The sequence below is a fragment of the Oncorhynchus nerka genome, linkage group LG28 (genome assembly GCF_034236695.1).
Source record: "Oncorhynchus nerka isolate Pitt River linkage group LG28, Oner_Uvic_2.0, whole genome shotgun sequence".
Taxonomy (NCBI): Eukaryota; Metazoa; Chordata; class Actinopteri; order Salmoniformes; family Salmonidae; genus Oncorhynchus; species Oncorhynchus nerka.
Window position 1 is genome coordinate 18569056 of NC_088423.1, and position 26844 is coordinate 18595899.

Sequence of the window (26844 nt, forward strand, 5' to 3'; positions counted from 1 at the left end):
ACCCCACCTCACCCTTTCCTCACTCCTTTCTCACCTCCTGGTCTCCCATTCCTTATTCTAACCTCTCTCTTTGGGATCTTCTCTGACTTTTGAACTGATTGTGTTGTCTTGGTGTTGTTACTTACAGGACATACAGTACATGTATGATTTACTATAAGTGTTCTCACTCAGCCATTCCTTTGTTCCTCACACTCTTGTCTGTGCTTGCAGTCGAAGAGGAGCAGTATTCGACACTGTCGCCTAAAAAGAAACAACGTAATGGAGACACAAGGAACTCACCCAACGGTTCACCAAAAATGATGAGGTAGGACAACAGCTTCAAGAGAGCACTATATATCAGTAATATTATTTTCTATTTCTTTAACCTAACAACTGTGATGATAAGTGTTGCATGGAATTAGCCATAGAAAAAGAAGGGACAGAACTCTCTAACGGCGAAGCATTATTTCAGTTCATCACCGGTTAATGACACATAGAGCTTCAATAGTTATTTAATGAGAGGGACAGACGGACCGACCATGATAATCTGTTTGAGAAATACTCTAGTTTTAAGGCCTCAACTGTCACCCTCCTAGTCCCATCCACATGTACTGGAGTCTTTAAACAGCAGTGACACTAATGACATCACCAACCAATCAGAGAGGCTCCTGTGGTTCTATCGCCTGGGGCTACTCCTCTATTGTAGCGATCCCTTTGAGTTCTATTTTTGGTTCATAAGGCCACGAGTGATGTGCACCATCACCATCCAAACTGAAAATCAAATGCTACCTTGCTTTTATCTTGTCCCATGGAATTAAATGAGTGTTTATTGATTTTGACGGGTGATAGGGACTGTTATTCAACACATGAGGCCATTAGAGGGAATAGAATAATCCTTATCATTAAAGGGGAAAGGTAATAGATGGACCAGGTCAGAGAGAAGTCACACAGCAGTGTATGGAACAACTCCAAACCTCTCTGTATAAAACATGATGTAATTCTACTTTATATTAATACTCTATATACTTGTGTAAAAGTAAGTTGAATTGAAGGTACTTCCGAGCAAGTTATTATAGTACTACACTTTACAGTTACCCACAAACATTTGTTCACCCTCTTACACGAGGAAATCACCTTTGTGCAGAAAACTAAGGAGTGTCCCTGTTTGTCACATAATTTACACATGTTTTCTTTGATCTGTTTGACTGGACATTTTTCTTAGCAGGCATTTGCTCTCTTTTGATTTGCTTCAAAGTGGTGTCAGAGTTTTACAGTACCACTTTAGGAGGTTTCCCTGGCTCCTGGGAAGGTAGTTGAAAACCTGGTGATCTGTAATTTTACGCAGACTAAGGCCTTTTCATGTTATAGCCCTTAGCTAAATGGACGCTAACGCACCAGACTCACATCAAAGTGTGTAATGTACAGTGTTTATTTTGTATACAGCAGTTATGTGTGTCTAAGCCAATTTCCCCCTTAGGGGACATTGAAGTTTATCCTATCGTATCCTCCTCCTCTGTTGGTCATGTTAATACTGCTGGATATACAGGTGGATCTGATCTTTCATATATGAACTACTTAATAGCTACATGGTGCATCGCCTGGCTGTATGCGCTGTGGAGAAGAGGGGATTGTTTGGGTTAGCCTCAGGGATACTTTATTTCTACAAGCGGAGAAAAAAACCCATCTGGTTATGTATACTATATCAAATGTGTTTTCTACAGGACCTGGGGGCCCCACGGCCTCTGTAAATAAGTAATGATCAACAGATTGGCTGTGGGTTTTTGAAAAGCATGCCTTTGTCAGTTTGTATGATTGGGGGAGCATTTTCAAAGCCATCGCCTGCTTTCATTGCCTGCTGGAGTGGAGCGGGACAGAGTGTTCACCCACAGCTAGGAGCTGCTGTAGCTACATTACTCTTACTAAAGGGAATGCTGGAAGAGGACATTTGACACAAATAAAATGCTTCTAGCAGAGTTTCTTCTCAGTTGAGCTGTCAACTCCTATGCTCTAGAATTCATTGATTGTATATGCTACTGATGTATTATCTTTCATGTTGAAAGTGAATCTAAATTAATCAATCACTGTGATAGGCTTACAAGCTAGGCAGGAGAAATATTACTAATTAGAATGTAAAAATAAAACCACTCCAAACTTTTCTTGGTTCACGGGTGGATCTGAAACCTATGGCATTCATAAAGATTTCGACTCTGCTTAATCTACACAGTGTAAATAATTTAACCCATAGCCTACAGTATGTGTTGATGAAAGCAATCAGCTGTGGAGATACTAGGAGATATAGGATGCATCTCAAATGGAACCCTATTTTCTAAGTACAAAGTACCCTTCATTTTGGTCAATAGTAACACACTATGTAGGGAATATGGTGCCATTTGGGACGCAGTCATGGTGATATAGTCATCTCCTGATGATGGCAGAGAGAGAATGTGACATGTCACTGAAGTAACAAGTCACACCTCACCTCCTCTTCCACTATCCTCCTTGACGATTTCCTCCTCGCTGAAATTAACACCATTTCCATACCTCTTGATGGGCCATGAGACACATCTAATTGTGGAAAGTCACAAAGCATTTGCTTATACCCGTCTGCACCGTGACACCCATGTCATGTTGGGTACATCGCGGCTGAGGTGAGTGGCGGTGTAGGCTAGTGACAGGCAGCCAGGCCGTCATGGTTGACAGTGTTTGCTTCCCAAATGGCACCTTATTCCCTACATAGTGCACTACTAATGATCAGAGCCTCATGGGCCCTGGTCAAAAGTAACGCACTATATATAGGGAATAGAGTGCCATTTGGAACGCACACAGTGTGTCTGTGAGACTGGAGAGATAGCTATCTTGGCAGACAAGTCTCTGCCTCAATCACTAGTCATGGTGGGGAGTGGAGATTGAAGTGACAGGCCTCCACTGAGTGAGTGGTGAAACATGCAGCTCGTAATGAAATATTTAGCTGGGTGTAAAAGCACTAAATGCTTTCACTCTCATTAGCACCTGTTCTGGTCTTCCTTTCAACTTCCTACAGATTATTAAGAACACAACATGCAAGTCAGGTCGTCATTGTAAATAAGAATTTGTTCTTAATTGACCTGCCTGGTAAAATAAAAAATGTATAAGGTAAATTGATAATGTTAGATCAGCCCAGCCAAAATGTACATATGTAGGAGCTAATGGTTTATACTTTGAACTAGAGGTATATCCACATGCAGGCAACTACTGAGAATAAATTATAAAATAAATTGAGATAACCAATTGCTAATAGAAGTGGTTGTTTCTGATGATCAGCCATTGTGAGAACTTGACATATTTCATAAATGTTATTCCTTTAAAATGATCTGTTCAAAATACACTACATGACCATAAGTATGTGGACACCTGCTCGTCGAACATCTCATTCCAAAATTCTTGACATTAATATGGAGTTGGTCCTCACTTTGCTGTTATAACAGCCGCCACTCTTCTAGGAATGCTTTCCGCTACATGTTGGAACATTGCTGCGGGGACTTGCTTCCACTAGTGGGGTTGGACACTGATGTTGGGCGATTAGGCCTGGCTCGTAGTCGGCTCGTAGGTCTGGCTCGTAGTCGGCGTTCCAATTCATCCCAAAGGTGTTCGATGGGGTTGAGGGATCTGTGCAAGCCAGTCAAGTCCTTCCTCACTGATCTCAACAAACCATTTCTGTATGGACCACGCTTTGTGCACGGGGGTATTACCACAAAGTTAGTAGTACAGAATTGTCTATAATGTCATTGTATACTGTAGCGTTAAGATTTCTTGTGTGACCTACCACTTCACAGCTGAGCCGTTGTTGCTCCTAGACGTTTCCACTTCACAATAACAGCACTTACAGTTGACCGGGGCAGCTCTAGCATGGCAGAAATGTAAAAACTGACTTGTTGGAAGGCCAATCTACTGCCAATGTTTGTCTATGGAGATTGCATGGCTGTATGATCGTTTCTATACACCTGTCAACATAGGGTGTGGCTGAAATAGCCGAATCCACTCATTTGAAGGGGTGTCCACATACTTTTGTGTATACAGTACCTGTACAAAGTTGGACACACTTACTCATTCAAGGGTTTTTCTTTGTTTTTACTATTTTCTACATTGTAGAATAATAGTGAAAGCATCAAAACTATGAAATAACACATAATTTAACTAGGCAAGTCAGTTAAGAACAAATTCTTATTTACAATGACGGCCTGCCCCGGCCAAACCCGGACGATGCTGGGCCAATTGTGCACCGCCATATGGGACTCCCAATCACGGCTGGATGTGATACAGCCTGGATTCGAACCAGGGACTGTACTGACGCCTCTTACACTGAGATGCAGTGCCTTAGACCGCTGCGCCACTCTGATTCTTCAAAGTAGCCACCCTTTGCCTTGATGATAGCTTTGCACACTCTTGGCATTCTCTCAACTACCTTCACCTGGAATGCTTTTCAGTCTTGAAGGAGTTCCCACATATGCTGAGCACTTGTTGGCTGCTTTTCCTTTATCCTGCAGTCCAACTCATCCCAAACCATCTCAATTGGGCTGAGGTCGGATGCAGCACTCCATCACTATCCTTCTTGGTCAAATAGCCCTTACACAGCCTGGAGGTGTGTTGGGTCATTGTCATGTTGAAAAACAAATGATAATCCCACTAAGCGCAAACCAGATGGGATGGCGTATTGCTGCAGAATCCTGTGGTAGCCATGCTGGTTAAGTGTGCCTTGAATTATAAATAAATCACAGATATTGTCACCAGAAAAGCACCCCCACACCATCACACCTCCTCGTCCATGCTTCATGGTGGGAACCAGACATGTGGAGATAATCCGTTCACATTCTCTGCATCTCACAAAGACACGGCGGTTGGAACCAAAAATCCCAAATTTTGACAGATTTCCACCGGTCTAATGTCCATTGCTCGTGTTTCTTGGCCCAAGCAAGTCTCTTCTTATTATAGGTGTCCTTTATGAGTTGTTTCTTCTTTGCAATTCGACCATGAAGGCCTGATTCACGCAGTCTCCTCTGAACAGTTGTTGTTGAGATGTGTCTGTTACTTGAGCTCTGTGAATCATTCATTTGGGCTTCAATTTCTGAGGCTGTTAACTCTTTATATATTTATTTTTTACCCCTTTCTCACCCCAATTTCTTGGTATCCAATTGGTAGTTACAGTCTTGTCCCATCACTGAAAGTCCCGTACGGACTCAGGTGAGGCGAAGGTCGAGAGCTGTGCGTCCTCCGAAACACAACCCAGCCAAGACGCACTGCTTCTTGACACAATGCCCGCTTAACCAGCCGCGCCACCGTGTTGGAGGAAACACCATTCACCTGGTGACTGTGTTAGCGCGCACTGCACCAGGCCCACCACAGGAGTCGCTAGTGCGCGAATGGACAAAATTGGGTCTCCCGGTCGTGGCCGGCTTCGACAGAGCCAGGACTGGAACCAGGATCTCTAGTAGCCTTAGACCACTACACCACTCGGGAGGCCCTAGGCTGATAACTCTAATGAACTTATCCTCTGCAGCAGAGGTATCTCTGGGTCTTCCTTTCCTGTGGCAGTCCTCATGAGATGCAGTTTCATCATATCGCTTGATGGTTTTTGTGACTGCAGTTGAAGTTCTTGAAATTTCCCAGATTAATTTACCTTCAAGTCTTAAAGTAATGATGGACTGTCATTTGTCTTTGCTTATTTGAGCTGTTCTTGGCATAATATGGACTTGGTCTTACCAAATAGGGCTATCTTCTGTATATCACCCCTACCTTGTCACAACACAACTGATTGGCTCAAATGCATTAAGAAGGAAAGAAATTCCACAAATTAACTTTTAACAAGGCACACCTGTTAAGTGAAATGCATTCTAGGTGACTACCTCATGGAGCTGGTTGAGAGAATGTCAAGAGTGTGCAAAGCTGTCATCAAGGCAAAGGCTGGCTACTTTGAATAACACTTTTTTGGTTACTACATGATTCCATAAGTGTTATTTCATAGTTTATGTCTTCACTATTATTCTTCAATGTATAAAATGGTTTAAATAAAGAAAAACCCTTGAATGAGTGGGTGTGTCCTAACTGTTTACTGGTACTGTATAGTGTTTCTTCACATATTTAAGTGTGGGTCGTGCACTACAAAGAACAACCATGATTTTTCTTCCACTAACCCTGTTTAAACACAACCTTTGTGTCTTTCACGTACAAAGCTGGGTCTTTTTGAATTGTCGTTTTGAATTGAGTTCTCCTGACAGATTTGAGTTTGAGAAGTAGAAAGCATTTTAAAGGAGCAATCTGCAGTTGCTTCATTCATTTTTGGATTTATAAATTAATGATATACACTGATTCTTGAAGATTATAATAAAATAAATGCCTCATGAGCTTAGTTGTCACACTCCATCAGAACCCAAAATATAAGCTTGTTTTACACCAATGTTTGTAAACAATGTACATTTAAATAAACACTATATATCGTCAAAACATTGTTCAAAGTATAATTTTGATATTATGGATGGTCTTTCCTTGCATCCATAGCTCTGTCCATGAATTTTTTGAGTGGTTACATTTCTCTAGCTCCATCCCTCAGCTTTTTACCAAAACAGAGACGGGAGTTTGCTTTGTTATTGTTTCAACTACTGATTGCTGCTTTAAATTAGACGTTTTCCAGCGTTATCCAACTACTTTCCTGAGAGAGAGGAACATTATGGCTATAGCCTTGGGTTAAACCCCCACAGGCAGACATTTTGGGTCTCCTGTCTGATGGAGCCTGAGGGATTGTACTTTCAGTTGACACCATCATGCATACTTAAAACCTTACTTAGGGTGGCATTCTTCTAATGTCCATACAGATCAAAGATACAGTGCTTTTAACTGATAAAAGATATAAAGTATTTAAAAGGATGAAGACAGAGTATGTGCATATTTCAGAGGGTATTATCTTCAGGCATATGTATTTGACTAATCCATGTTGTAACAAAAGCTAGGTACAAAGTATGGAACTAAAAGTAGTTTTATTTTCATAGATTAACATGGTAACCGGCATGCTTATTTTTCTATGCCTGTAGCACTTGATGATAAGGCGTTATATCCTAAAACACAATTATTAATCCCATATAAAATGTGCTTTAACCCTCATACTACCGTTTGGCCTTCCCCCCAACCTGTCTCCACAACCTGAATATTACAAATGTTTTCAAACGGACTGTAAAGATCATATCTGTTTTAGCGTCAGTGCATGCACAGTACAACCGCAGGTACGCTTGTTTGGAGAACGTTTAGTGGTCAGTGTAGGATACCATCAAGCTCAGATGCTCATAACCGCACTCACTAGAAATTGGTTTGTTCGGTCCTGACACACACACCGCTCAGATGCTAAAACATTAATGGTCTTCAGTTTGGAAAGCAAATATGATTGGGCAAATTGCTGAAATATTTAAAGTGTGGTCTGTTAAAGCTTTTACCGTGAGGAGTGCAGCGTCAGAAGCTGTATGCTGTAAGGAAGCCGTAATTGGTTGTCCATGCTCATGCCAGTCAGAGGGTTTGTCCCAAATTGCACCCTATTCCCTTCGTATTGCACAACTTTTGACCAAGGCCCATTTGTCCAGAGCCTCTTGGGCCTTGGTCAAAGGTAAGTAGTGCACTATATAGGGAGTAGGGTGCAATTTGTGAGGCATCCAGAAGCAGTGTATTGCTGCCATCTCCTTCCTTCTTCCTCCTCACATTTGATGTCACTCACTCTGATGACCCTGCAGTTTGTTGGCGTCTCCACTGATCACTTCTGACAAGAATAAGCAGAAAAAAAGAGTCTGGAAAAAAATAATAAGAAAAAAAGCTTTGACTTGGACTTTGAGTAAAAGTGATTTGTTTGCTGATCCTCTAAAAGGTTTTTAATATCATATTGATGAGTGTGTTTTGAGGATGGAAACTGGAATTTTATGGCCAGTCCTGCTGATGGCTTATGTGAAAACCTGAAGGAGGTAAAGTGCTATATTGAGTGCAGGACACTTAACAATAGTGAAAGAGGGTGCGAACCAAAGGCACCCTTTCCCTATATAGTGCACTGCTTTTGACCAAGGCCCATAGTACTCTGGTCAAAAGTAGTTCACTACAGTATATAGGGACTAGGGTGCCATTTGTGACACAATACAGTGCCCTCACAAAGTATTCATAGCCCTTGACTTATTCCACATTTTGTTGTGTTAAAGCCTGAATTCAAAATGGATGATAAATTTTTTCCCTCACCCATCTACATATAATAGCCTATAATGACAAAGTTAAAACATGTTTTTAGAATGTTTACACATTTATTGAAAATGAAATAAAGAAATATCTTATTTACATAAGTATTCACACTGTCACCTGTATTTTCATTACATTACATTTACATTTAAGTCATTTAGCAGACGCTCTTATCCAGAGCGACTTACAAATTGGTGCGTTCACCTTAAGACATCCAGTGGAACAGCCACTTTACAATAGTGCATCTAAATCTTTTAAGGGGGGTGAGAAGGATTACTTTATCCTATCCTAGGTATTCCTGAAAGAGGTGGGGTTTCAGGTGTCTCCGGAAGGTGGTGATTGACTCCGCTGTCCTGGCGTCGTGAGGGAGTTTGTTCCACCATTGGGGGGCCAGAGCAGCGAACAGTTTTGACTGGGCTGCGCGGGAACTGTACTTCCTCAGTGGTAGGGAGGCGAGCAGGCCAGAGGTGGATGAACGCAGTGCCCTTGTTTGGGTGTAGGGCCTGATCAGAGCCTGGAGGTACTGAGGTGCCGTTCCCCTCACAGCTCCGTAGGCAAGCACCATGGTCTTGTAGCGGATGCGAGCTTCAACTGGAAGCCAGTGGAGAGAGCGGAGGAGCGGTGTGACGTGAGAGAACTTGGGAAGGTTGAACACCAGACGGGCTGCGGCGATTTTTCATTTTCTATGGTAGAGTAGATCAGGGCGTGACTAGGGGTTTTTGTTCTAGTTTATATTTTCTATGTGGGGTCCTAGGTTTGATTTTCTATGTTGGTGATTTGTATGATTCCCATTTAGAGGCAGCTGGTTACCGTTGTCTCTATTTAGGGATCATTCTTAAGTAGCATTTTTTCCACTTGGGATATTATGGGATATTGTTTATGTTTAGTTGCCTGTTAGCACTGCATTGTCGTCAAGGTTAGTTTATTCTTTATTGTTTTTTTCTTCTTCTAAGTTTCACTCTCTAATAAAATATGTGGAATATGTTCACTCTATGTATGCTGCGTCTTGGTCCAACCATCATTATTACGAACAACGTGACACACACTCCTGAGTCAATACATGTTAGAATCCCCTTTGACAGCAATTACAGCGAGTCTTTTATTAAACAAAAAAATCCCTAGTCCTTGCCGATGACAAGTATACCCATAACATGATGCAGCCACCACCATGCTTGAAAATATGTGGAATGGTACTCAGTGATGTGTTGTATTTGCCCCAAACATAACACTTTGTATTCAGGACAGAAAGTTAATTTCTTTGACACACTTTGGTGCCTTATTGCAAACAGGATGTGTGTTTTTGATCCATCCCCTATCACAGCCATTCAACTGTTTTAAAACCTCTTTGTGCTTGCGTCCCACCTGGCCAACATCCGGTGAAATTGCAGAGCGCAATATTAATTTGTAATATTAAACATTCATGAAAATACAAGTGTCTTACGTCATTTAAAAGCTTAACTTCTTGTTAATCCAGCCGCTCTGTCATATTTCAAAATGGCTTTACGGCGAAAGCATACCATGTGATTATCTGATGACAGCGCCCCCCATATACAAAAGCATTACAAACATTTTTCAAACGAGCAGAGGCGCCACGAAAGTCAGAAATAGCGATAAAATAAATCACTTACCTTTGAAGATCTTCCTCTGTTTGCCATCCCAAGGGTTCCAGCTATATAACGAATGGTCCTTTTGTTTGATAAAGTCCTTCTTTATATCCCAAAAAAGTCAGTTTAGTTGGTGCGCTTGACTCAGTAATCCACCAGTTTCCCTCGTTCAAAATGCATGCAAATGAATCCCAAAAGTTAGCAATGAACTTCATCCAAACACGTCAAACAACATTTCTAATCAATCCTCAGGTACCCTAATATGTAAATAAACAATACATATACATACATATACAATTTAACGGAGAATAGTATGTTCATTGCCGGAGATAAATAACGAAGTGCACGCTCTCATCCACGCGCGCCACAATACTACAGCCAAAATGGGAGCCACCTAGAAAAACTACAAATTCTAGCTAATTTTTCAAAAACCAAGCCTGAAACTCTTTCTAAAGACTGTTGATATCCACTGGAAGCCCTAGGAACTGCAATCTGGGAGGTATCCCTTTGATTTTCCCATAGATAAACATTTTAAATGGTGTCACCTCAAAAAATTAGCATTCCAGATGGATTCTCCTCGGGTTTTCGCCTGCCATATCAGTTATGTTATACTCACAGTCATTATTCTAACAGTATTGGAAACTTAAGAGTGTTGTCTATCCAGTACTACCAATTATATACATATCCTAGCTTGTAGGCCTGAGTAATAGGCCGTTTACTTTGGGCACCTCATTCATCCAAACTTCTGAATACTGCCCCCTAGCCTTAAGAAGTTTTAAAGTCACCATTGGTCTCATGGTGAAATCTCTGAGTGGTTTCCTTCCTCTCTGACAACTGAGTTAGGAAAGACACCTGTATCTTTGTAGTGACTGGGTGAATTTATACATTTTTCAAAGTGTAATTAATATCTGGACCATGCTCAAAAAAATATTCAATGTCTGTGTTTTTTGTTTTTACCCATCTACGAATAGGTGCATTAGAAAATCTCCCTGCTCTTTGTGGTTGAGTCTGTGTTTGAAATGCACTGCTCGACAGATAATTGTATGTGTTGAGTACAGAGATGAGGTAGTCATTCAAAAATCATGTTAAACACTTTTATTCCACACAGAGTGAGTCCATGCAATTTATTATGTGACTTGTTAAGCAAATGTTTACTCCTGAACTAGTAATTTTAGGCTTGCCATAACAAATGGGTTGAACCCTTATTGACTCAAGACATTTCAGTTTTCCATTTTTAATTAAAAACATAATTCCCCTTTGACATTATGGTGTATTGTGTGTAGACCAGTGACACAAAATGTAAATTTAATATATTTTAAATTCAGGTTGTAACACAACAAAATGTGGGAAAAGTCAAGGTGTGTGAATACTTTCTGAAGGCACTGTACATACTGTAAACAGCAGTCAGGTTCCCTGATCTGAAATAAGCTTTTCTGACATGTATACTAAACATCCTTTAGTATCTTGATGTTCTTTATCTCTAGTTTGTAAGCATTATATACTATACCTCCATCTGCTGAGCTGAAATATAAACCAGATAGATTTGTCTCGCCAACTTTCAGGTTATACGACCGCAGGTAAATAATGCTCAACAATTTATTGCCTTTCATCTTGATGTTCAAATATTGACCAGCGGCTGCCGACTATGCGCCAGTTCATTACATTTTAAAACGACACAACGACAACAAGCTTCCAATCCTCCCTGCAGGTCTATCTCTTATCCTTCCATTTCTCTCCTCCCTCTTCTCTCTCCTCCCTCCCTCCTTCTTTTGTTTGATTAGGCATGACCCTCTCCTCATGCCGGGGAACGAACAGATTGAGAACATGGACATGAACGTGAAGAAGTACGACTCCACAGGGATGTTCCACTGGTGCCAGTCCAAAGACATCGAGAAGGTCATCTTGGTGGGTACCTCACTCCCTCACACGTCTCCATACTCCCTCCCGCTGAGGGGGTCATTCATCAGTGATTGTGTCCCAAATGGCACCCTATTTCCTATATAGTGCACTACTTTTGACCTGAGATCTATGGGTTTTCTGTGGGTCCTGGTCAAAAGTAGTCAACTATAAAGGGAATAGGATGTTATTTGGAACGCATCTGGTGACACGGTCCTCTCCCGCGACAGACGTGTTGTGTCACAAAAGGGCAGTTAAACACATTGTAATGAGGTGGTTGGCATGCCATTTGCTCCATGGGGGGGTTCTGTATATAGGACATTTATTATAGCAATATGCTGTATTAGAAATGGCAAATTACAATCTAATAGATACTATATTACAGTCAGTAGACAAATAATAATTTCAAGGGACACTTTGTTCAGAATAACTGAACTGAATGAGGTTAGTAATTTGCAGCCTGCAGGTATAATGCTTTATTACTTGTTATAAGTAAGAGCCTTTCTAATGTCCTCTTATAAGGCTTGTATTATATTATGTCACTGGATTCTTTTCCCTGTCTCAGACCAGAAGTGAAGCTGCCATGACTGTCCTAAGCGGCCACGTGGTCGTCTGTATATTTGGAGACGCGAAGTCGGCTTTGGTGGGCCTAAGGAACCTTGTGATGCCTCTGAGAGCTAGCAACTTCCACTACCACGAGCTGAAACCCATCGTGTTTGTGGGTTCTCTGGAGTATCTGAAGAGGGAATGGGAGACCCTTCACAACTTCCCCAAAGTCTCCATCTTACCTGTGAGTAGAGCTAAATCACATTTTGAAAATTGATGTCAGTTTGTTTTCCTCCAGAACAAAGACAAAAGGAATATAAGTTAATTGAGTTAAATAACTGAAACTGAGACTCAGCGATATGACGTGACCATTCACACTTAGTCATTGTACAATCTTTGTTTAATGTTATATAGCTGTATATAAATTTACATGTTGGCTTTATTCAACTACATTGTAACAAATGACTGTGCTGCCAGTAATTTACTGTAAAAATGACAGGAAATCTTTTACAGTGTATAGAATAACTTTTTCACCTTTGTATCCCTCTCCTGTCACAGGGCACACCATCACATCTCTACTATTATCATTTATTATAGAATAACAATGTTTGTTCATCTTATATTCATATTTCACAGGGCACACCATTAAGCCGGGCCGATCTGAGGGCTGTCAATATCAACCTCTGTGACATGTGTGTCATCCTGTCGGCCAATCAGAACAATATTGACGACGCGTCACTGCAGGACAAGGAATGCATCCTGGCGTCACTCAACATCAAGTCCATGCAGTTTGACGACAGCATCGGGGTCTTGCAGGCTAACTCCCAAGGTAAGCAAGGAGAAGGAGTTGACCTATCATAGTTCAGTGCTCTGCCCAGAGGAGACAGGCCCTGGCTGGACGAATATCCCTGACCTGGTGTGTTTGACAGGAAAGCCTGGTGATTCATGTTCTTCAATGACTAGTTAGCTACTGGTTGGTTTCTTCATAATGTAATTGGTGATAATCTGGCATTATCCTGGCATAATGCTTTACTTGAGAATGCAAAGTCAATTAAATGTGTATTTGTTTGTAGATTAAATGCAAATGAATAATAAGAATTATTATTATTGATATGTAATCAATCTGACCATTTTTATATATTTTTTTATAGCAGATCATTTATCAATATTATATGAAACAATTGTCTTGTGAGAAGTGGCAGTAGAGTGAGATGCTCTTCAATAATGGCCTGCCACTCCCTGGCATTGAATGTCATGTAAATGACACCTCTTGTCCTGAAAATACATTTCTGTGCACTTGGGTTGTGTCCCTAATACTTGTGTGACCTAATGGTTTTCCGTAGTCAGCAGCAAGACACAGATGTCAAAACAAGGACCATGTATAATGCATACAGCATCACTGAGTGAATGTGTTTACGTGTCAGTTTGAGGAAAGCAAGAGATGTCAAGTCAATCTCACATCACTTCTTTTATTATTTTGTGGCATTAATGGAAACAAAATGGGCCACATGTAACATTTGTTATGTTTTAGGGATGGATGGAGGGACCTCAAGAATATTGCACTCAACATTGTGTAATATTGTCTTACTACAAATGATTTGAATGTGACAAAGAATGGCTAAAACATATATAAATGTATTATAAATAAATAATGATTTGTTCCTTTCTACTTTCTACTACTTTCCTCAGATAATAGATAAGTAAAGGGAAAGGGGGAGCGCAGCTGAATGCATTCAACCAAAATGTTTTTTACGCATTTAGCCCAACCCCGCTGAATCAGAGAGGTGCGGAGGGCTGCCTTAATCCACATCCACGTCATCGGTGCCGTGGAACAATGGGGTTAAATGCCTTGCTCAGGGGCAGAACAACAGTGCTACATAGCAAGAATGTGATTTGTAGTAACCCACAATGTACGCATTTATAGAGCCTTTAAATATATGTCGTAGGCAGTCATTAACGTCTATATATCTTTCCATGCAGGTTTCACTCCTCCAGGCATGGACAGGTCCTCTCCTGAAAACAGTCCACTTCATGGGGGGTTGGTCCGACAGGCTTCCATCACAACAGGGGCCAACATCCCCATCATCACTGAACTAGGTATGTCAGCAGGTATGAATGAAATGTCACTTTGACAAACTCTTTTAGGAGGGTGAAATGTGTGAAAAGGAAACGTTTCATGTAATTACATTAATATTTGTTATTAATGATTGACGAAAAAGCACCAAAGTGAATTGCCTCATTGAGAATATGAAACATTTTCTAATCTAATCTATAGTAAGAATGTTTCAGGTTTTGACGATGACAACCAACCAAAACCAAACAGAACATAATTCCTCAGTCAATTGCTGCTCTCTAACCTTCTGAAGATGATTTTCATGTTTCTAACCATTCGTGACTAATACATTCATCTAATCTTAATAACCTCTTGAACATGCTTCATCACGTAACTATTTCTCCCTAACACTTGTCTGTAGCACCATTATCAAAAACAGCAGGCAAAGTCCTGCCTGTGGTTTCATTCAGTCAGGATAAAAGCAGTGGGATCAACATACAAATATTAACAGAGCTGGGTAAGAAGCTACTGCCTCAGTGTTGCTCTACAGCCGCCTCCTCCTCGTCCTCCATCAAGCTGCCTTTTGATTTCTCGTGCTGCCTGGCCCAAGAGGCTGTGGTTGCTTCCCAAATGGCACACTATTACTTATGTAGTGCATTACTTTTGACCAGGGCCCTGTGCCTTGGTGAAAAGTAGTGGACTATGTAGGGAACAGGGTGACATTTGGGACGTAGCCCTAGTCTGGTTCATTCCCATGGTATCACTTTGAGTACATTGTACTATGTTACTCTGGGTTCTTTTGTTGCAATTGACTGTGTTGGCCTATTTTTTCTTCCTTTCTTCATGCGCCTGTTCTTTTCTTTCTCTTTTCTGAGAATCACAAGGACCTTTCATCCCAATACAAGTCCTTGTGGCTGTTTCCAAAGTAGCATCTTAGTTCTTCATAGATCATATCCTCTGGCCAATGACCTCCTTCCTTTCATCTGACTCGTCAAATCTGACTGACGTTTATTTTCGCACCCAGCTGGAAGTGTCTGATAGAAGTAACACTTCTGAAACAAAACTCAACATCAATACTTTCTTTTTTAAAAGCTTTGTGCTTTTTATGGTCAAAGGCATGTTTTTTAAAAAATGGACATAGTTTTGGGCAGTGAAAAGTATGTAACAAGACTTTTTAAATGAATACCCTGAACAAAAAATATAAGCGCAACATGGTAAGTGTTGGTCGCATGTTTCATGACTTGAAATAAAAGATCCCAGAAATTTGTTTGCATCCCTGTCAGTGAGCATTTTTTCTTGGCCAAGATAATCCATCCACCTGACAGGTGTGGCATATCAAGAACCTGATTAAACAGCATGATCATTACTCAGGTGCACCTTGTACTGGGGACAATAAAAGGCCTCTCAAAAATGTGTAGTTTTGACACAACACAGTGCCACATATGTCTCAAGTTTTGAGGGAGCGTGCAATTGTCATGCTGACTGCAGGAATGTCCACCAGAGCTGTTGCTAGAGAATTGAATGTTAATTTCTCTACCATAAGCTGCCTCCAACATCATTTTAGAGAATTGGCAGTACGTCCATCCGGCCTCACAACTGCAGACCACGTTTATGGCATCTTATGGGGAAGCAGTTTGCTGATGTCCACGTTGTGAACAGAGTGCCCCATGGTAGCGGTGGGGTTATGGTATGGGCAGGCATATGCTACAGACAACAAACCCAATTGTATTTCATGGATGGCAATTTGAATGCACAAAAAAACAGTGCAGAAATCTGAGGCCCATTTTTTTTAAGGTATCTGTGACCAACAGATGCATATCTGTATTCCCAGTCATATGAAATCCATATATTAGGTCCAAATGAATGAATTTAAATTGACTGATAACCTCATATGAACTGTAACTCAGTCAAATCAATGATATTGTTGTATGCTGCGTTTCTATTTTTGTTCAGTGTAGATCTAGCTGGAACTATTAGCTATATTTACAAGACAAAACTATATCTTATCCGTGTTTTTAATACTATATATTTGATCTCTTGAGGATTGTTTGCGTTGCATTTCAAAGCTTGAGGCTTTAAATATGCATAAAGCCATGAGTGTAAGAGCTGACCCCAAATCCAACCAGAAACAATACTCACAGATTCAATATACACTGAGTTTACAAAATATTAGGAACACCTGCTTTTTCCATGACCAGGTGAATCCAGGTGAAAGCTATGATGTAATTTGTTAAATCCACAGTGTAGATGAAGGGGAGGAGACAGGATAAACATTTCCTGCAGTCAAATGACCAAAGCGCCACCTAGTGGCATCATGGGTGGAATGTTATTACTATTTTTCATAATTAATAAACATTTATTGATTTTTACACCAAAAATCCAGTGTTTCTATGTCAAACGGTTTTGTTATATTTCAGTCTTCTGGAATGTACATTGGGGGCGTGCTGCAGAGATGGTTGTACTTCTGGAAGGTTCTACCGTCCCCACAGAGGAACTCTAGTGCTCGGTCAGAGTGACCACCAGGTTCTCCCCCGATTGCTCAGTTTGGCCGGACGGCCAGCTCTAGGAAGAGTCTTGGTGGTTCCAAACTTCTTCCATTTAAGAATGATGGAGGCCACTGTGTTCTTGTGGACCTTCATTGCTGCAGACATTTTTTGGTACCCTTCCCCAGATCTGTGCCTCGACACAATCCTGTCTCGGAGCTCTACGGACAATTCCTTCGACCTCATGGCTCGGTTTCTGCTCTGACATGCACTGTCACTGTGGAACCTTATATAGACAGGTGTGTTCCTTTCCAAATCATGTCCAATAAACTGAATTTACCACAGGTGGACTCCAATCAAGTTGTAGAAACATCTCAAGGATGATCAATGGAAACAGGATGCACCTGAGCTCAATTTGCTGCTTCCGGGTTGGAGCGAGCGGTCGCATTCGCACTTCGCTCCGCAGGTTGTATAACTTTTCATTACATTTCACTATAGTACAACGGTTTGATTTGTCTAATCTTAGCAATTTCTTCTTAGCTAGCTACATAGCCGTCTTTGTATCAAAGATAATTGCGTAATTATCGTATTTCGTCGTCCTAACGTAGTCTACACTGCCATCTGCCCAGCAGCTAGCCAGCTAGCTAACGTCCACCCTCTACCGAATAGCAGCACTGTTCTATTACACTCAACTGAATGACCTGATTAGTGTAGTGTTAGCTAGCTACATAGTTGTCTTTGCTGTCTTCGTATCCAAGATAATTGTGTAGTTTAGAGTGTGTAGTCTTAGAGTGATTATCTTAATTTACCGAGGTTAGCTAGCCAGCTATTTGTCGTCCTTAACGTAGGAGACACTGCTAGCTAGCCAACAGCTAGCCAACGTCCACCGAATAGAACTTCCTCACTCAACAACCCGGTCGCATTCCGCTTCGCTCCACAGGTAGTATCACATTTTCATTTCATTTCATTACAGTACAACGGTTTGATTTGTTTGATCGTAGCTAGCTACATAGCTAGCTACATAGCCGTCTTTGTATCAAAGATAATTGTGTAGTCTAGAGCGATTTTTTAGGTTAGCTAGCCAGCTATTGTCGTTCTTTTAACGCAACGTAACGTAATCAACACTGCTAGCTAGCCAGCTAGCCCCCGAATAGCAGCACTGTGGAAACTATCACACTCAACGGAACGACTTGATTAGTGTAGTGTCAACAACGCAGCCACTGCCAGCTAGCCTACAATGTCAACAACGCAGCCACTGCCAGCTAGCCTACTTCAGCAGTACTGTATCATTTTAATCATTTTAGTCAATAAGATTCTTGCTACGTAAGCTTAACTTTCTGAACATTCGAGACGTGTAGTCCACTTGTCATTCCAATCTCCTTTGCATTAGCGTAGCCTCGTCTGTAGCCTGTCAACTATGTGTCTGTCTATCCCTGTTCTCTCCTCTCTGCACAGACCATACAAACGCTCCACACCGCGTGGCCGCGGCCACCCTAATCTGGTGGTCCCAGCGCGCACGACCCATGTGGAGTTCCAGGTCTCCGGTAGCCTCTGGAACTGCCGATCTGCGGCCAACAAGGCAGAGTTCATCTCAGCCTATGCCTCCCTCCAGTCCCTCGACTTCTTGGCACTGACGGAAACATGGATCACCACAGACAACACTGCTACTCCTACTGCTCTCTCTTCGTCTGCCCACGTGTTCTCGCACACCCGAGAGCTTCTGGTCAGCGGGGTGGTGGCACCGGGATCCTCATCTCTCCCAAGTGGTCATTCTCTCTTTCTCCCCTTACCCATCTGTCTATCGCCTCCTTTGAATTCCATGCTGTCACAGTTACCAGCCCTTTCAAGCTTAACATCCTTATCATTTATCGCCCTCCAGGTTCCCTCGGAGAGTTCATCAATGAGCTTGATGCCTTGATAAGCTCCTTTCCCGAGGACGGCTCACCTCTCACAGTTCTGGGCGACTTTAACCTCCCCACGTCTACCTTTGACTCATTCCTCTCTGCCTCCTTCTTTCCACTCCTCTCCTCTTTTGACCTCACCCTCTCACCTTCCCCCTACTCACAAGGCAGGCAATACGCTCGACCTCATCTTTACTAGATGCTGTTCTTCCACTAACCTCATTGCAACTCCCATCCAAGTCTCCGACCACTACCTTGTATCCTTTTCCCTCTCGCTCTCATCCAACACTTCCCACACTGCCCCTACTCGGATGGTATCGCGCCGTCCCAACCTTCGCTCTCTCTCCCCCGCTACTCTCTACTCTTCCATCCTATCATCTCTTCCCTCTGCTCAAACCTTCTCCAACCTATCTCCTGATTCTGCCTCCTCAACCCTCCTCTCCTCCCTTTCTGCATCCTTTGACTCTCTATGTCCCCTATCCTCCAGGCCGGCTCGGTCCTCCCCTCCCGCTCCGTGGCTCGACGACTCATTGCGAGCTCACAGAACAGGGCTCCGGGCAGCCGAGCGGAAATGGAGGAAAACTCGCCGCCTCCCTGCGGACCTGGCATCCTTTCACTCCCTCCTCTCTACATTTTCCTCTTCTGTCTCTGCTGCTAAAGCCACTTTCTACCACTCTAAATTCCAAGCATCTGCCTCTAACCCTAGGAAGCTCTTTGCCACCTTCTCCTCCCTCCTGAATCCTCCTCCCCCTCCCCCTCCTCCCTCTCTGCAGATGACTTCGTCAACCATTTTGAAAAAGAAGGTCGACGACATCTGATCCTCGTTTGCTAAGTCAAACGACACCGCTGGTTCTGCTCACACTGCCCTACCCTGTGCTCTGACCTCTTTCTCCCTCTCTCTTCAGATGAAATCTCGCGTCTTGTGACGGCCGGCCGCCCAACAACCTGCCCGCTTGACCCTATCCCCTCCTCTCTTCTCCAGACCATTTCCGGAGACCTTCTCCCTTACCTCACCTCGCTCATCAACTCATCCCTGACCGCTGGCTACGTCCCTTCCGTCTTCAAGAGAGCGAGAGTTGCACCCCTTCTGAAAAACCTACACTCAATCCCTCCGATGTCAACAACTACAGACCAGTATCCCTTCTTTCTTTTCTCTCCAAAACTCTTGAACGTGCCGTCCTTGGCCAGCTCTCCCGCTATCTCTCTCAGAATGACCTTCTTGATCCAAATCAGTCAGGTTTCAAGACTAGTCATTCAACTGAGACTGCTCTTCTCTGTATCACGGAGGCGCTCCGCACTGCTAAAGCTAACTCTCTCTCCTCTGCTCTCATCCTTCTAGACCTATCGGCTGCCTTCGATACTGTGAACCATCAGATCCTCCTCTCCACCCTCTCCGAGTTGGGCATCTCCGGCGCGGCCCACGCTTGGATTGCGTCCTACCTGACAGGTCGCTCCTACCAGGTGGCGTGGCGAGAATCTGTCTCCTCACCACGCGCTCTCACCACTGGCGTCCCCAGGGCTCTGTTCTAGGCCCTCTCCTATTCTCGCTATACACCAAGTCACTTGGTTCTGTCATAACCTCACATGGTCTCTCCTATCATTGCTATGCAGACGACACACAATTAATCTTCTCCTTTCCCCCTTCTGATGACCAGGTGGCGAATCGCATCTCTGCATGTCTGGCAGACATATCAGTGTGGATGACGGATCACCACCTCAAGCTGAACCTCGGCAAGACGGAGCTGCTCTTCCTCCCAGGGAAGGACTGCCCGTTCCATGATCTCGCCATCACGGTTGTCAACTCCATTGTGTCCTCCTCCCAGAGCGCTAAGAACCTTGGCGTGATCCTGGACAACACCCTGTCGTTCTCAACTAACATCAAGGCGGTGGCCCGTTCCTGTAGGTTCATGCTCTACAACATCCGCAGAGTACGACCCTGCCTCACACAGGAAGCGGCGCAGGTCCTAATCCAGGCACTTGTCATCTCCCGTCTGGATTACTGCAACTCGCTGTTGGCTGGGCTCCCTGCCTGTGCCATTAAACCCCTACAACTCATCCAGAACGCCGCAGCCCGTCTGGTGTTCAACCTTCCCAAGTTCTCTCACGTCACCCCGCTCCTCCGCTCCCTCCACTGGTTTCCAGTTGAAGCTCGCATCCGCTACAAGACCATTGGTGCTTGCCTACGGAGCTGTGAGGGGAACGGCACCTCAGTACCTCCAGGCTCTGATCAGGCCCTACACCCAAACAAGAGCACTGCGTTCATCCACCTCTGGCCTGCTCGCCTCCCTACCACTGAGGAAGTACAGTTCCCGCTCAGCCCAGTCAAAACTGTTCGCTGCTCTGGCCCCCCAATGGTGGAACAAACTCCCTCACGACGCCAGGACAGCGGAGTCAATCACCACCTTCCGGAGACACCTGAAACCCCACCTCTTTAAGGAATACCTAGGATAGGATAAAGTAATCTTTCTCACCCCCCTTAAAAGATTTAGATGCACTATTGTAAAGTGGCTGTTCCACTGGATGTCATAAGGTGAACGCACCAATTTGTAAGTCGCTCTGGATAAGAGCGTCTGCTAAATGACTTAAATGTAAATGTAAATGTAATTTCGAGTCAAAGCAAAGGGTCTGCATACTTATAAATAAGGTTGTTTTTTTGCAAACATTTTTTAAAGCCTGTGTTCACTTTGTCTTTATGGGGTATTGTGTGTAGAGTCGAGGATTTTTTATTTTATTTAATCCATTTTGTTTAAGACTACCAAGAAATTATTTGACCCTGATTTAGCCCACTGCAATAAAAAGTTAAAGAAGGATTTTTAAGCCTTGGGACAATTGAGACATGGATTGTTTTTGTGTGACATTCAGAGGTTGAATCGACAAGAAAAAAAGATTTAAGTGCCTTTGAACGGTGTATGGTAGAAGGTGCCAGGTGCACTGGTTTGAGTGTGTCAAGATCTGCAACGGTACTGGGTCTTTCACGCTCAACAGTTTCCTGTGTGTATCAAGAATGGTCCACCACCCAAAGGATATCCAGCCAACTTGACACAACTGTGGCAAGCATTGGAGTCACATGGGCCAGCATGCCTGTGGAACGCTTTCGTCACCTTGTAGAGACACCCTGTATATGCCCCAAATAATTGAGGCTGTTCTGAGGGCAAAAGGGGTTGCAACTCAATATTAGGAAGGTGTACCTAATGTTTTGTATACTCAGTGTATGTTTGATTTCAAGGATGCCTATAAAGATTAAGATCTTCTCCAATGATTTGAATGTATACTTTTGAAATACTAAACCCCCTCTCATTCTCATAACAATCCATATCCCCTGCCATTGACTGTTTAAAGCAATCCCTCTGTGCTATCAGGCATTGTGTACGTTCTATCACTGAATATGTGATGCTTCATAGTCACTGTTGGATGTGAACCATGTCTTAAATTAAGTTGCACATTTAGTCTGTATGTAAAAGTATATAGTATGCATGATAATTCTTTACTCCATATGGTTGAGCTTTTGATCAAATTGAGTTATACTGTATTGTATATTCAGCAGCCTACACCTTGACCAAACCGGCCCCATACGCGCGTCCGCCATTGTGGTCATGTCGATTTTGTCTCTCCCCACCAGACACGTTTATGACGCGTTTATGAAGTTAAAATATCAAAACCAACTGTGAACCAACTCTATTCATTTGGAGACTGGTCAAAACACACATGAAACATTCATGGACATTTAGCTAGCTTGTTGTTGCTAGCTACTTTGTCCTGGGAGATAAACGTTGGGTTGTTATTTTCCCTGAAATCCATAAAGGTCCTATTTTTTGCTGGATCTCTGTAGAATTTTTACCCATTTTGGGTTAACACACGATTTTGTATCTCTACTTTGACAATTATTTCACAGGTAAAGGGGAGACCTAGTTAGTTTTTTGATAGTTTTCTTTGATTAAATCAAATCAAATTGTATTTGTCAAATGCGCTGAGTACAACAGGTACTTTCACCTTACAGTGAAATGCTTACTTACAAGCCCTTAACCAACATTGCAGTTTTAAGAAAAATAAGTGTTAAGTAAAAAAAAAAATAGATAAGTAAAAAATAGTTAAAGAGCAGCAGTAAAATAACAGTAGCGATGCTATATACAGGGGGTACCGGTACAGAGTCAATGTGCGGGGGCACAGGTTGGTCGAGGATTAATCTCTCCACATTCATCTTTCAATCACCCACTTGGGTTAGTATGCTTGGGAAAACCAATGAGTAGATGAGAAAGGCGGGACTTACAGCGCATCAGCGCATCCAAACTGCCCGTTGATGCACGAGAAGTTTGGATGAAATGAGTGAATAACATGTATGTGTTGCAATGCTCACGCACGTAACCTGGCCGGTCTAGTCGGCATGTTACTGGCAAAGTCAACAGCATGTGTTTCATGCTATACCATGATACTGTAGTAGCATACACATCAATAAGTTCATATTTGTATGTCTTTCTCCACCAGTGAATGACTCCAATGTTCAGTTCCTGGACCAGGATGATGATGATGACCCTGACACAGAATTGTACCTCACTCAGCCCTTTGCCTGTGGGACGGCCTTCGCAGTCAGTGTGCTGGATTCCCTGATGAGTGCGGTAAGACACAAAACCCAGACCTGAAGGCTTGTGTTGGCTCCCCTGAGCGATTGGCTAGGCTTTAGCTCAGTGGGCTCGCCAGAGACCCGGGTTCGGACCACAGTTGATAACGCAAAGTGCTTGTGGTTTAGACATTTCATAACCTAAATGCGCAATGAAAATATTGGTTAGGAAGGTGTACCTATAGATGTTTTTAACTAAAAGGTATCTATACAGACATCATCATATCAAGCAAGGTCTTAGTGGAATCCCATTGGTACAATTGCATTTTATGTCCCAGTGTTTAAAAAGCTCCCGGAAGACAGACACGAAAGCCTGGCACTTTACCTGGTATGATGGCTTCATCTGTCTACCTTTCACTTTGACTGAGAAGCTGCCTTCAAGTGCGATTCACTGTAGACAAAGGTCATGCTACTTAATAGATTGGCCTCGTCCATCATTCTGCTCTGGAGCCCTGACAGCGGCCCAGCCAGGGGACATGTTCCTGTGTAGAACAAACAAGGACAGACAGACAGACAGAGAGACAGCTGTAGCCTCTATAGTCTACATCGTTAGAAAGCGGCAGACATCAAAGTACAGGCTCACTAATGGGGAACAAAGCAGTAACCAAGATGTGCATGATATTAGGGAGAAGGGACAGAGATATCAAAAGGCCTGAACATGTTCTCTAGTCTACATTGGTGTAACTGACTAACAGGAGGTTGTTCCATATTTATTATCCCACCACTGCTACTCTACTGTCGTCTCTTCTCTATCCGGCTAAACCTTTCATTCCCGATCTTACCACTCCTAAGAGTACTTCAACAGCATGAATGTGTAGGAACAAGTCACTGTAGCTCTGTCTGATGGACGTGAAAGGAGAGGAGTGAGAGAGAGTGTAACCTGCAGTAATTGGAATATCCTGTTTGTTCAGTCTGGGTGCAGGGCGACGTGAAGAGACAGGCCAGGGTTAGATAGCACTGTCTCTTCAGGCTGCATGGCACTTTGTGTGGATTCAGCTGTGACTTTGACTGGGTTTGCTTTGCTTAAGGATACTCCCTCTCTCTCTCTCTCTATCTCCTTCTCCTTCATCCTTTCAGACATACTTCAATGATAATATCCTCACCTTGATCCGGACGCTGGTAACAGGGGGGGCCACTCCGGAGCTGGAGGGTCTGTTGGCGGAGGAGAACGCATTGCGAGGAGGCTATAGCACGCCGCAGACCCTCGCTAACCGGGACAGGTGTCGTGTGGCACAGCTAGCCTTGTACGACGGGCCTTTCGCTGACTTGGGAGTAAGTGACTGGTTGTGTTTTGTCACCTCGGCTTGCAGTAGAGAGAAGTCCTTCGGGGCTGTTTGCTCATCGAGGCCAGTAGGGGAGAACAGGGCATGTGGAGATGGCTGGGTGATATGATATATCCAGGCCTGTGACCCCTATCATAGCAAATGCTGTACCATACAAACAATGGACATGTTTATAATGAAATTAGTTTTGAGGGAGATATACTATGTTCATACGTAAATACACCTTTCATTCACATTAAGAAATATATGTATTTTTATCCGATCTTTTTATTGAGATCTGTATCATTTGACAAACGTGTGTGAAATATCAAAACTCCGTATGAAATGTTCTGCTTCTCTGCCTTACAGGATGGTGGCTGCTACGGTGACTTATTTTGTAAAGCTTTAAAAACATACAACATGCTGTGCTTCGGAATTTATCGATTAAGAGACGCACATTTAAACACACAAAGTCATACAAGTCAATGCACTAAACGGTGAGTATGTTGTAGCTTAAATTACTGTTGGCAGAATGTCCAGAAGGCAAAACTGGTTGCAACGACATCATTACAACTAGATTTCAACTGTTGTAATATGTTTGTAATTACGCCATTTCAACCAGCTTTGGCATCTGGTTGATAATTTTTTGGGATAAATCAATTGTAGATCATCTGTATTGATGACTCATCACTGGCTCTTTCCTCTTTAGGTATGTGATAACCAATCCGCCATATGGTTTTGAGTTGGTGCCATCAGACCTGATCTTCTGCCTGATGCAGTTTGACCACAATGCGGGTCAGTCCAGGGCCAGCCTCTCCCACAGCTCCCACTCCTCCCATTCTTCCAGCAAAAAGAGCTCCTCCGTCCATTCTCTCACTGCCACCAACCGTACCAACCGCGCCAAGAGCAGGGACTCGCGGGACAAACAGAAGTATGTACCCCTCTAAAGATGGTTGCATCCCAAATGGTACCCTATTCTCTATATAGTACACTACTTTTGACCAGAGCCCTAATGGCCATTTCATTTATGGTACAAAAGGTTAATAAAATATAAAAGTGTTACTGCTTGACAGTTAGTGTCTCTTTTAAATCATTACCAATTTGGGTTGCAAAAAAAGAAAAAAGATTGTTGCTTTTAGGGTTCAGGGAATAGGGTGCCATTTGGGACGTAACCATGTTTTTTCGAGTAATGCCTGTGAACTGTCTTAACTGTTGTCAAGTGTCCTATCCGGTTTCTTCTCACTGATCGACATCAATGGCTCTATAACATAGAAATCGAAATGGCTACCGAAGTGCCTTAAGTCGATGATGACAGCCAGTGCTTGACTTGGGCCAGAGCTGAGCGCTCTACTGGCACTTCAAATTTTTTGGGAATGTAACCGGCTCCTCCACAAAATAGCATGTTGCCGGCCCAGATTCCCACACCAAGGCAAAAAAGTTTGATCAAAGTGGAATGAAGGCAGGATCTGCATTGAATAATAGCAAGGGAGAGTGGGCATTCATTTTTCTGATTCCACTTTATTTGCCGCTAGTCAGTGAATCTGCGTGTGACAGTAGACTTGTGCAGATTGAAAATGTGCTAGCCTGAATGGCATGATGCACAGTTCCAAGTTGTCAAATGAAGGTTTGTAAGGTCATGGAAATTAGTTTCATAATTGTTGTTAATGTACATCATGAAAGCACACTTTTAAATATGATCAATCAATTAAAAAATGACATATCAGCCATTATCCGAATGACCCTTCAGTGCATGTCTGTGGTGCTGCATGAGTGCCAGTGTGAGTGGGCTGTTGCCCAAGGAGAGAGAGTGCGACATTTCAACAGCCGGTATAAAATAATGACAGACAACAGTCTAGATGGCCAAATAAAAACATAACTTGTAGCAGCTTTGTCGCCATTTAATTATAGCTAACTAAGCATTAATGTAGTTGTTGCCTTTCCACCGGCACTATAGATAGCCTAAATACATCTGCACCGTAGGAAAGCTGGGATTCCCCTCTACGGAAAAGTTTGAAAATGTATGCATTCCCTACTGTTAGTCGCTCTGGATAAGAGCATCTGCTAAATTACTTCAATTTAAATGTAATAAACAGTTATTGTGACAATGTAAAAAATGATCTAAGAATAGCCTAATTGACAAATAACTTGCTGTGCAGAGATCTCCCCTGAAACAGTCATATCTGAGCCTTATACAGTACCAGTCAAACTACTCATTCAAGGGTTTTCCTATATGTTACTATTTTCTACATTGTATAATAATAGTGAAGACA

At 42.8% G+C, this 26844-nt stretch overlaps 1 protein-coding gene across 1 annotated transcript in view; it reads left to right on the forward strand.

Annotated features, from left to right (window-relative positions):
* Positions 1-26844, forward strand: part of LOC115113835 (calcium-activated potassium channel subunit alpha-1a) — a 253005-nt gene that overhangs the window by 208168 nt on the left and 17993 nt on the right. Inside the window, exons 20-28 of the mRNA XM_065012674.1 lie at positions 211-304; positions 11600-11723; positions 12280-12504; positions 12897-13089; positions 14241-14357; positions 23180-23310; positions 24390-24584; positions 24944-25071; positions 25284-25505. Of these exons, the coding sequence (XP_064868746.1) occupies positions 211-304; positions 11600-11723; positions 12280-12504; positions 12897-13089; positions 14241-14357; positions 23180-23310; positions 24390-24584; positions 24944-25071; positions 25284-25505 (1429 nt within the window). The remainder of the gene's footprint in view (positions 1-210; positions 305-11599; positions 11724-12279; positions 12505-12896; positions 13090-14240; positions 14358-23179; positions 23311-24389; positions 24585-24943; positions 25072-25283; positions 25506-26844) is intronic.